Source organism: Zonotrichia albicollis, chromosome 24 (assembly GCF_047830755.1).
Source record: "Zonotrichia albicollis isolate bZonAlb1 chromosome 24, bZonAlb1.hap1, whole genome shotgun sequence".
NCBI classification, from domain to species: Eukaryota; Metazoa; Chordata; class Aves; order Passeriformes; family Passerellidae; genus Zonotrichia; species Zonotrichia albicollis.
In genome coordinates, this window is record NC_133842.1 from 1,576,064 (window position 1) to 1,588,147 (window position 12,084).

Consider the following 12,084-nt stretch of genomic DNA (forward strand, 5'->3'; position numbering starts at 1 on the left):
TTTCATTTTCCCCTCACAAATTTGCATTTTTCCCTCATAGTTTTGTTTTTTCCCCTCACAAATCCCCCGTTTCCCCTCACAAAACCACTTTTTTAGCCCAATTTTTAGCCCTAAAACATTAATTTTACCTAAAAATCGGGCGTATTTAGTCCTAAAATCACCTATTTTACCATAAAACTGCCAATTCTTATTGCAAAACGGCCCATTGTTATAACAAATTCACAAATTTGACTCTAAAATTGATTTATTTTACCTTAAAATTGCCTTTTTCTTGCCCTCAAATCACCTGTTTTTACCCCAAATTTTTCTTAATATACTAAAATCCCACATTCCCCCCCCAATCCTCTTTTTCTTCTAAATTCTCCAATTTTTCTTTATTTTTCCCCTCAAAATTTCTCTATATTAACTCCAACTTCCAAAAATCCATAATTTTCCCTCAAAAATCTCAATTTATTTACTCCAACTCCCAAATTTCCCAATTTTTTCCCTCATAACTTTTTATTTATGAATTTCTACCCCTCAAAATCCCTCATTTTCCCTCATAAATATCCATTTATTTCCTCCAACCCCCAAATTTCCCAATTTTTCCCTCATTATTAACCCAAAACTCTTTTCCCTCATTTTTTCCTCATTTTCTCTCCTTTTCCCCTTCTTTTTTTTGCTCATTTTTCCCTTTTTTTCCTTATTTTTTCCTCATTTTTCCCCAATTTTCTCAATTTTTTCCTCATTTTCCCCTATTTTCCCCAATTTTCCTCATTTTTTCCTCCTCATTTTTCCCCAATTTTCACCCCTTTTTCCCTCCTTTTTCCCCAATTTTCTCAAATTTTTCCTCATTTTCCCCTATTTTACCCCTTTTTTCCCTCATTTTTTCCTCATTTTCCCCTCTTTTTCCCCAATTTTCCCCTTTTTCCCTAATTTACCCCTTTTTTCCCTTATTTTCCCCCTTCTTTTCCCTAATTTACCTCATTTTTCCTCATTTTCCCCAATTTTCTCAATTTTTTTCCACATTTTCCCCCTTTTTTTCCTCATTTTTTCCTCATTTTCCCCCTCTTTTTCCCCTCATTTTTCCCCAATTTTCTCAATTTTTTCCTAATTTTTCTCAATTTTCACCCTTTTTTTCCTCATTTTTCCCCAATTTTCTCAATTTTTTCCTCATTTTTCCTCCTTTTCCCCTCCTTTTTTCCCTTATTTTCCCCCTCTTTTTCCCTCATTTACCCCTTTTCCCCTCCTTTTTCCCCAATTTTCTCAATTTTTTCTCATTTTCCCCTATTTTTCCCCAATTTTCCCCCTTTTTTCCTCATTTTTTCCTCCTTTTTTCTCAATTTTTCCTCATTTTCCCCAATTTTCACCATTTTTTCCTCATTTTCCCCTTCTTTTTCCCTAATTTACCTCTTTTTTCCTCATTTTTCCCCAATTTTCTCAATATTTTTCTCATTTTCCCCTATATTTAACCAATTTTCACCCTTTTTTCCCCTCATTTTTCCCTCATTTTCCTCTCCTTTTTTCCCCTCCTATTTTCCCCCTCTTTTTCCCCAATTTTCTCTATTTTTTCCACATTTTTCCCTCTTTTTTTTCCCCAATTTTCTTTCTCATTTTTCCCTATTTTTCCTCTCCTTTTTTCCCTTATTTTCCCTAATTTACCCCTTTTTTTCCTCATTTTTTCCCTCATTTTTTCCCTCATTTTCCCCCAATTTTCTCAATTTTTTCCACATTTTCCCCTCTTTTTCCCTCATTTTTTCCCCAATTTTTCCCTTTTTCCCCTCCTTTTCCCCCAATTTTCTCATTTTTTCCCTCATTTTCCCTACTTTTCCCCTCCTATTTTCCCCCTCTTTTTCCTCTCATTTTTCCTCCTTTTTCCCTCATTTTTCCTCATTTTTCCCCAATTTTTTCCTCATTTACCCCTTTTTTCCCTCCTTTTTCCCCAATTTTCTCAAGTTTTTCCTCATTTTCCCCTCATTTTCCCTCCTTTTTTCCCCTCCTTTTTTCCCTCATTTTCCCCCTCTTTTTCCCCTCATTTTTCCTCATTTTTTCCTCCTCATTTTTCCCCAATTTTCTCAATTTTTTCCTCATTTTCCCCAATTTTCACCCTTCTTTTCCCCAACTTTCTCAATTTTTTCCTCATTTTTCCCCAATTTTCTCAATTTTTTTCCACATTTTCCCTCATTTTCCCCTCTTTTCCCCCAATTTTCTCAATTTTTCCTCATTTTTCCCTCTTTTTCTCCAATTTTCACCCCTTTTTTTCCTCCTTTTTCCCCAATTTTCTCAATTTTTTTCCCTCATTTTCCCCTCCTATTTTCCCCCTCTTTTTCCCTAATTTACCCCTTTTTCCCCAATTTTCTCAATTTTTTCCTTATTTTTCCCCTCTTTTTCCCTCATTTTTTTTCCTCCTTTTTTCCTCAATTTTTTCCTTATTTTCCCCAATTTTCCCCATTTTTTTCCCTTATTTTCCCCAATTTTCACCCCTGTTTTTCCCTCATTTTTCCCCAATTTTCTCAATTTTTTTCCACATTTTTCCTCCTTTTCCCCTCTTTTTCCTCCTCATTTTTCCCCAATTTTCTCAAATTTTTTCCCTCATTTTCCCCTCCTATTTTCCCCCTCTTTTTCCCTAATTTACCTCTTTTTTTCCTCATTTTCCCAACTTTTTTTCCTCATTTTTCCCCAATTTTCTCTACATTTTCCCTTCTTTTTCCCTAATTTACCACTTTTCCCCTCATTTTTCTTTATTTTTCCCCAATTTTCTCAATTTTTTTCTCATTTTCCCCTATTTTTCCCCAATTTTCCTCATTTTTTCCTCATTTTTCCCCAATTTTCCCAAATTTTTTTCCCCTCATTTACCCCTTTTTTTCCTCATTTTTTCCTCATTTTCCCCTCCTTTTTTCCCTCATTTTCCCCTTTTTTCCCTCATTTTTCCCCAATTTCCCCCCTTTTTCCCTCATTTTTTCCCCAATTTTCCCAATTTTTTTCCTCATTTTCCCTCATTTTCCCTCCTTTTCCCCTCCTTTTTTCCCTCATTTTCCCCCTCTTTTTCCCCTCATTTTTCCTCATTTTTCCCTCCTCATTTTTCCCCAATTTTCTCAATTTTTTTTCTCATTTTCCCCAATTTTCACCCAATTTTTCCCTCATTTTCCCCAATTTCCCCATTCCCCAGGAGGAGCGCTCCCGCAGCGAACACAACCTGGTGAACATCCAGAAAACCCACGAGCGGATGCAGACCGAGAACAAAAGTAACCAAATTTTCCATTTAAATTCAATTTCCATGGAATTTTCTGGGAATTTTTGGTCATTTTTTCTCATTTTCACCCCAAAATCTCTTCAGTTTCCCCCTATTACCGCACCAAGCTCCGGGGGCTCTACACCACAGCCAAGGCTGATGCTGAGGCCGAGTGCAAGTGAGTCCAAAATTCCCATTTTTAACCCAAAATCCCCCAAATTCCTCCAATTTTCTACTTTATTCCCTCAGATTTTCATTTTTCCATTTAAATTCCAAGTTTTTTCCTCAAATTCCCACTTTTTCCCCCTCAAATTCCCATTTTTCCCCCTCAAATTTCCACTTTTCACCTCAATTTTTAATTTAATTTATTCTCCAAATTTCTCCTTTATCCCTTCAGATTTCCATTTTATCCCGAACCTATTTAATTTAATTTAATTTAATTTAATTTAATTTAATTTAATTTATCTTCCAAATTTCTCCTTTATCCCTTCAGATTTCCATTTTATCCCTAACCTATTTAATTGAATTTAATTTATCCCATTAAATTCCAAATTTTTTCCTCAAATTCCCATTTTTCAACCCAAAAACCCCCAAATTCCTCCAATTTTCTCCTTTATCCCTTCAGATTTCCATTTTATCCCCAACCTATTTAATTTAATTTAATTTATCCCATTAAATTCCAATTTTTCCCTCTCAAAATTCCAATTTTTCCCTCTAAAATTTCCATTTTTCCCCTCAGTTTTTCTCTTTTTTCCCCTCAAATTTCTCCTTTATTCCTTCAGATTTTCATTTTATCCCTAACCTATTTAATTTAATTTAATTTATCCCATTAAATTCCAATTTTTCCCACTTTTTCTCTTTTTTCCCCTCAAATTTCTATTTTATCCCTTTAAATTTCAATTTTTCCCTCTCAAATTTCCATTTTTCCCTCTCAAATTTCCATTTTTCCCCTCAATTTTTTCCTTTATCCCTTCAGATTTTCATTTTATCCCTAACCTATTTAATTTAATTTAATTTATCCCATTAAATTCCAATTTTCCCTCTCAAATTCCCAATTTTTCCCTCTCAAATTTCCATTTTATCCCTTTAAATTCCAAATTTTTTCCTCAAATTTCCATTTTTCCCCTCAGTTTTTCTCTTTTTTCCCTCAAATTTCTACTTCATTCCTTCAGATTTCCATTTTATCCCATTAAATTCCAAATTTTTTCCTCAAATTCCCATTTTTCAACCCAAAAACCCCCAAATCCCTCCAATTTTCTCCTTTATCCCTTCAGATTTCCATTTTATCCCTAACCTATTTAATTTAATTTAATTTATCCCATTAAATTCCAATTTTTCCCTCTCAAATTCCCATTTTTTCCCTCTCAAATTCCCATTTTTCCCTCTCAAATTCCAATTTTTCCCTCTAAAGTTTCCATTTTTCCCCTCAGTTTTTCTCTATTTTTCCCTCAATTTTCTGCTTTATCTCTTCAGATTTCCATTTTATCCCTAACCTATTTAATTTAATTTAATTTATCCCATTAAATTCCAATTTTTCCCTCTCAAATTCCCATTTTTCCCTCTCAAATTCCCAATTTTTCCCTCTCAGATTTCCATTTTTTCCCTCAAATTTTTACTTTATTCCTTCAGATTTCCATTTTATCCCATTAAATTCCAATTTTTCTCTCTAAAATTTCCATTTTCCCTTCAGTTTTTCTCTTTTTTTTCCCTCAAATTTCTACTTTATCCCTTCAGATTTCCATTTTATCCCTAACCTATTTAATTTAATTTAATTTATCCCATTAAATTCCAATTTTTCCCCCTCAAATTCCCAATTTTTCCCTCTCAAATTCCCAATTTTTCCCTCTCAAATTTCCATTTTTCCCCTCAGTTTTTCTCTTTTTTTCCCTCAAATTTCTCTTCTATTTCTTCAGATTTCCATTTTATCCTTTTAAATTCCAATTTTTTTCCTCAAATTCTCATTTTTCAACCCAAAAACCCCCAAATTCCTCCAATTTTCTATTTTATCCCTTCAGATTTCCATTTTATCCCGAACCTATTTAATTTAATTTAATTTATCCCATTAAATTCCAATTTTTCCCTCTCAAATTCCAATTTATCCCTCTAAAATTCCCAATTTTTCCCCTCAAATTTCCATTTTTCCCCTCAGTTTTTCTCTATTTTTCCCTCAAATTTTTCCTTTATTCCTTCAGATTTCCATTTTATCCCTAACCTATTTAATTTAATTTAATTTATCCCATTAAATTCCAATTTTTCCCTCTCAAATTCCAATTTTTCTCTCTAAAATTTCCATTTTTCCCCTAAGTTTTCTCTTTTTTTCCCTCAAATTTCTCCTTTATCCCTTCAGATTTCCATTTTATCCCATTAAATTCCAAATTTTTTCCTCAAATTCCCATTTTTTAACCCAAAAACCCCCAAATTCCTCCAAATTTCTCCTTTATCCCTTCAGATTTTCATTTTATCCCAAACCAATTTAATTTAATTTAATTTATCCCATTAAATTCCAATTTTTCCCTCTAAAATTCCCATTTTTCCCCTCAGTTTTTCTCTTTTTTTCCCTCAAATTTCTCTTTTATCCCTTCAGATTTCCATTTTATCCCATTAAATTCCAAATTTTTTCCTCAAATTCCCATTTTTCAACCCAAAAACCCCCAAATCCCTCCAATTTTCTCTTTTATCCCTTCAGATTTCCATTTTAGCCCTAACCTATTTAATTTAATTTAATTTATCCCATTAAATTCCAATTTTTCCCTCTAAAATTTCCATTTTTCCCCTCAGTTTTTCTCTATTTTTCCTTCAAATTTTTCCTTTATTCCTTCAGATTTCCATTTTATCCCGAACCTATTTAATTTAAATTAATTTATCCCATTAAATTCTAATTTTTCCCACTTTTCCCCCCTCAGATTTCCATTTTTCCCCTCAAATTTTTACTTTATTCCTTCAGATTTCCATTTTATCCCATTAAATTCCAAATTTTTTCCTCAAATTCCCATTTTTCAACCCAAAAACCCCCAAATTCCTCCAAATTTCTATTTTATCCCTTCAGATTTTCATTTTAACCCAAACCTATTTAATTTAATTTAATTTAATTTAATTTAATTTATCCTCCAAATTTCTCCTTTATCCCTTCATATTTCCATTTTATCCCGAACCTATTTCATTTAATTTAATTTATCCCATTAAATTCCAATTTTTCCCTCTCAAATTTCCACTTTATCCCTTCAGATTTCCATTTTATCCCTACCCTATTTAATTTCATTTAATTTATCCCATTAAATTCCAATTTTTCCCTCTCAAATTCCCATTTTTCCCTCAGTTTTTCTCTTTTTTTCCCTCAAATTTCTACTTTATTCCTTCAGATTTCCATTTTATCCCTTTAAATTCCAATTTTTCCCTCTCAAATTCCCATTTTTCCTCCTCAAATTTCCACTTTTCCCCTCAGTTTTTCTCTTTTTTTCCCTCAAATTTCTATTTTATCCCTTTAAATTCCAATTTATTTCCTCAAATTCCAATTTTCCCCATCAGATTTCCATTTTTCCCCTCAATTTTTCTCTTTTTTTCCCTCAAATTTCTGTTTTATCCCTTTAAATTCCAATTTTTCCCTCTCAAATTTCCATTTTCCCCCTCAGTTTTTCTCTTTTTTTCCCTCAAATTTCTCCTTTATCCCTTCAGATTTCCATTTTATCCCTAACCTATTTAATTTAATTTAATTTATCCCATTAAATTCCAATTTTTCCCCCTCAAATTTCCACTTTTCACCTCAATTTTTAATTTAATTTATCCTCCAAATTTCTACTTTATCCCTTCAGATTTCCATTTTATCCCGAACCTATTTAATTTAATTTAATTTATCCCATAAAATTCCAATTTTTCCCTCTCAAATTCCCATTTTTCCCCTCAGTTTTTCTCTTTTTTTCCCTCAAATTTCTTTTATCCCTTTAAATTTCAATTTTGCCCTCTAAAATTTCCACTTTTTCCCCCTCAAATTCCAATTTTTCCCCTCAAATTTCCACTTTATCCCCTCAGATTTCCATTTTTCCCCTCAAATTTTTACTTTATTCCTTCAGATTTCCATTTTATCCCATTAAATTCCAAATTTTTTCCTCAAATTTCCCATTTTTCCCCTCAGTTTTTCTCTATTTTTCCCTCAAATTTCTATTTTATCCCTTCAGATTTTCATTTTATCCTGAACCTATTTAATTTAATTTAAGTTAATTTAATTTATCCTCCAAATTTCTACTTTATCCCTTCAGATTTCCATTTTATCCCGAACCTATTTAATTTAATTTAATTTATCCCATTAAATTCCAATTTTTCCCCCTCAAATTCCCAATTTTTCCCCCTCAGATTTCCATTTTTCCCCTCAGTTTTTCTCTTTTTTTCCCTCAAATTTCTCCTTTATCCCTTCAGATTTCCATTTTATCCCTAACCTATTTAATTTAATTTAATTTATCCCATTAAATTCCAAGTTTTTTCCTCAAATTTCCATTTTATCCCTTTAAATTCCAATTTTTCCCTCTCAAATTTTCATTTTTCCCCTCAGTTTTTCTCTTTTTTTCCCTCAAATTTTTACTTTATTCCTTCAGATTTCCATTTTATCCCTAACCTATTTAATTTAATTTAATTTATCCCATTAAATTCCCATTTTTCCCTCTCAAATTTCCATTTTTCCCCTCAATTTTTCTCTTTTTTTCCCTCAAATTTCTCCTTTATTCCTTCAGATTTCCATTTTATTCCGAACCCATTTAATTTAATTTAATTTATCCCATTAAATTCCAATTTTTCCCTCTCAAATTCCCATTTTCCCCCTCAGATTTCCATTTTATCCCTTTAAATTCCAAGTTTTTTCCTCAAATTTCCAATTTTTCCCTCTAAAATTTCCATTTTTCCCCTCAGTTTTTCTCTTTTTTTCCTTCAAATTTCCACTTTATCCCTTCTAATTCCCACTTTTTCCCCTCAGATTTCCATTTTTTCCCTCAGATTTCCACTTTATTCCTTTAAATTCCCACTTTTCTCCCTCAGATTTCCATTTTATCTCTTCAAATTTCCACTTAATTCCTTCAAATTCCCACTTTTCTCCCTCAAATTTCCACTTTATTCCTTCAAATTCCCACTTTTCCCCCTCAAATTTACATTTTTTCCCTCAGATTTCCACATTAATCATTTAAATTCCCACTTTATTCCCTCAGATTTCCACTTTATTCCTTCCAATTCCCACTTTTCCCCCTCAGATTTACATTTTTTCCCTCAGATTTCCATTTTATTCCTTCAAATTCCCACTTAATTCCTTCAAATTCCCACTTTTCTCCCTCAGATTTCCATTTTATCCCTTCAAATTCCCACTTTTCTCCCTCAGATTTACATTTTTCCCCTCAGATTTCCACATTATTCGTTTAAATTTCCACTTTTTCCCCTCAGATTTCCCCTTTTCCCCCTTAGATTTACATTTTTCCCCTCAGATTTCCACTTTATTCCTTTAAATTCCCACTTTTCCCCCTCAGATTTACATTTTTCCCCTCAGATTTCCACATTATTCATTTAAATTCCCACTTTTCCCCCTCAGATTTCCCCTTTTTCCCTCTCAGATTTCCACTTTATTCCTTCAAATTTCCACTTTATTCCTTCAAATTCCCACTTTTCCCCTTCAAATTTACATTTTTCCTCTCAGATTTCCACTTTATTCCTTCAAATTCCCATTTTTCCCTCTCAGATTTACATTTTTTCCCTCAGATTTCCACTTTATTCCTTCAAATTCCCACTTTTCTCCCTCAGATTTCCCCTTTATCTCTTCAAATTTCCACTTAATTCCTTTAAATTCCCACTTTTCCCCCTCAGATTTCCACTTTATTCCTTCAAATTCCCACTTAATTCCTTTAAATTCCCACTTTTTTCCCTCAGATTTCCACTTTATCTCTTCAAATTTCCACATTATTCATTTAAATTCCCACTTTTCCCCCTCAGATTTACATTTTTCCCCTCAGATTTCCACATTATTCATTTAAATTCCCACTTTTCCCCCTCAGATTTCCCCTTTCCCCCTCAGATTTCCCCTCACACTTCCCTCCTAATTCCCCCTCCCCCCCCATTTCCCACCCCACCCTCCCTTTTTTCCCATAAAAACCCCAATTTTTCCCCCCAAATCCCATCCCCACCCCTTCCCACCTTCCAAACTCCACTTTTATTCCCAAATTTTACCTTTTTTTCCCATTTTTTTCAGCGTTCTCCGGAGAGCTCTGGATAAAATCGCCGAGATTAAATCGCTGCTGGAGGAGCGGCGCATTGGTACGGCCGCTAGGGGGGGGGCCGCCCTTCCGCTCCCCTCACGGAAAAAAAGGCGGGAAACGCCGCCCAACCCCTTCAAACCCCTTCAAACCCCTTCAAACCCCTTCAAATTCCACTCAAATCACTCCGATTTTTAAGGAATTTGGGATTTTTTAAAAATTATTTTAAATTCCAGCGGCAAAAATCGCCGAGATTAAATCACTGCTGGAGGAGCGGCGCATTGGTACGGCCGCTGGGGGGGGGCCGCGCTTCCGTTCCCCTCACAGAAAAAAAGGCGGGAAACGCCGCCCAAACCCCTTCAAACCCCTTCAAATTCCACCCAAATCATTCCAATTTTTAAGGAATTTGGGATTTTTTAAAATTATTTTAAATTCCAGCGGCAAAAATCGCCGGGATTTACAGCGAGGCGGAGCCGCCAAGGAAGACGATGAGGAGGGGGGTGCTGATGACGCTGCTGCAGCAGTCGGCCATGACGCTGCCGCTGTGGATTGGGAAACCCGGAGAAAAGTGAGGAAAAAATGGGGAAAAAAATGGGAATTTTGGGGATAATGAGGGGTTTTGGGAGGGTTAAGAGAGATTTTGGGGAAAAAATGGGAGATTTTGTGGATAAAATGGAGATTTGGGGGAATAAAAGGGGATCTGAGGGTGCTGAGGGTGCTGCCGCTGTGGATTGGGAAACCCGGAGAAAAGTGGGGAAAAAATGGGGGAAAAAATGGGAATTTTGTGGGAAAAATGAGGGGTTTGGGAGGGTTAAGAGGGATTTTGGGGGAAAAATGGGGAATTTGTGGGAAGAAATGGAAATTTGGGGGAGAAAAGGGGGTTTGAGGGTGCTGCTGTGGGTTGGGAAATGTGGAGAAAAGTGAGGAAAAATGAGGAAAAAATTTTGGGAAAAAAATGGGAATTTTGGGGATAATGAGGGGTTTTGGGAGGGTTAAGAGGGATTTTGTAGGAAAAATGGGGAATTTGGGGGAAAAAATGGAAATTTTGTGGAAAAAAATAGAGAATTTTGAGGGAAGAAATGGGGAATTTGAGGGTGCTGCTGTGGGTTGGGAATTGTGGAGAAAAGTGAGGAAAAATGAGGAAAAATTTGGGAAAAAATGGGAATTTTGTGGGAAAATGAGGGGTTTTGGGAGGGTTAAGAGGGGTTTTGGGGGAAAAATGGGGAATTTGGGGGAAAAATGGGGAAAAATTGTGGGAAAAATGGGGAATTGGGGGAGAAAAGGGGGTCTGAGGGTGCTGCTGTGGGTTGGGAAATGTGGAGAAAAGTGAGGAAAAATGAGGAAAAATTTGGGAAAAAATGGGAATTTTGGGGGATAATGAGGAGTTTGGGAGGGTTAAGAGGGATTTTGTGGGAAAAATGGGGAATTTTGTGGGGAAAATGGGGAATTTTGAGGGAAGAAATGGGAATTTGAGGGTGCTGCTGTGGGTTGGGAAATGTGGAGAAAAATAAGGAAAAATGGGGAAAAATTTGGGAAAAAAATGGGAATTTTGGGGGATAATGAGGAGTTTGGGAGGGTTAAGAGGGGTTTTTGGGCAGAAAAATTGGGATTTTGGGGAAAAAATGGGGAATTTGTGGGAAAAAATGGAAATTTGGGGGAGAAAAGGGGGTTTGAGGGTGCTGCTGTGGGTTGGGAAGCCTGGAGAAAAGTGAGGAAAAATTGGGGAAAATTTTGGGAAAAAATGGGAATTTTGGGGGATAATGAGGAGTTTTGGGAGGGTTAAGAGGGATTTTGGGGGAAAAATGGGGATTTTGTGGGAAAAATGGGGAATTTTGTGGGAAAAATGGGGAATTTTGAGGGAAGAAATGGGGAATTTGAGGGTGCTGCTGTGGGTTGGGAAATGTGGAGAAAAGTGAGGAAAAATGAGGAAAAATTTGGGAAAAAAATGGGAATTTTTGAGGATAATGAGGAGTTTGGGAGGGTTAAGAGGGATTTTGGGGGGAAAATGGGGATTTTGTGGGAAAAATGGGGAAAAATTGGGGGAAAAATGGGGAATTTTGAGGGAAGAAATGGGGAATTTGAAGGTGCTGCTGTGGGTTGGGAAATGTGGAGAAAAGTGAGGAAAAATGGGGAAAAATGTGGAAAAAAAATGGGAATTTTGGGGGATAATGAGGGGTTTGGGAGGGTTAAGAGGGGTTTTGGGGGGAAAATGGGGAATTTGTGGGAAAAATGGGGAAAAATTGGGGGAAAAATGGGGAATTTTGAGGGAAGAAATGGGGAATTTGAAGGTGCTGCTGTGGGTTGGGAAATGTGGAGAAAAGTGAGGAAAAATGGGGAAAAATGTGGAAAAAAAATGGGAATTTTGGGGGATAATGAGGGGTTTGGGAGGGTTAAGAGGGATTTTGGGGGGAAAAATGGGAATTTTGTGTGAAAAATGGGGAAAAATTGTGGAAAAAATGGGGAATTGGGGGAAAAAAAGGGAATTTGAGGGTGCTGAGGGTGGTGCTGTGGGTTGGGAAATGTGGAGAAAAGTGAGGAAAAATGAGGAAAAATTTGGGGAAAAAATGGGAAGTTTTGGGGATAATGAGGGGTTTTGGGAGGGTTAAGAAGGATTTTGGGGGAAAAAAGGGGATTTTGTGGAAAAAATGGAAA

The 12,084-nt window shown here is 35.4% G+C and overlaps 1 protein-coding gene across 3 annotated transcripts in view; it reads left to right on the top strand.

The window, feature by feature from the left end:
- SGF29 (SAGA complex associated factor 29) overlaps nucleotides 1-12,084 on the top strand; it is a 36,002-nt gene that overhangs the window by 639 nt on the left and 23,279 nt on the right. For 2 of the 3 annotated variants that reach the window (XM_074558000.1, XM_074558002.1), the window contains exons 2-6: nucleotides 3,149-3,224; nucleotides 3,317-3,389; nucleotides 9,429-9,493; nucleotides 9,669-9,716; nucleotides 9,871-10,000. In XM_074558000.1, the coding sequence (XP_074414101.1) occupies nucleotides 3,149-3,224; nucleotides 3,317-3,389; nucleotides 9,429-9,493; nucleotides 9,669-9,716; nucleotides 9,871-10,000 (392 nt within the window). The remainder of the gene's footprint in view (nucleotides 1-3,148; nucleotides 3,225-3,316; nucleotides 3,390-9,428; nucleotides 9,494-9,668; nucleotides 9,717-9,870; nucleotides 10,001-12,084) is intronic. The other variant, XM_074558001.1, reaches the window with a different exon arrangement.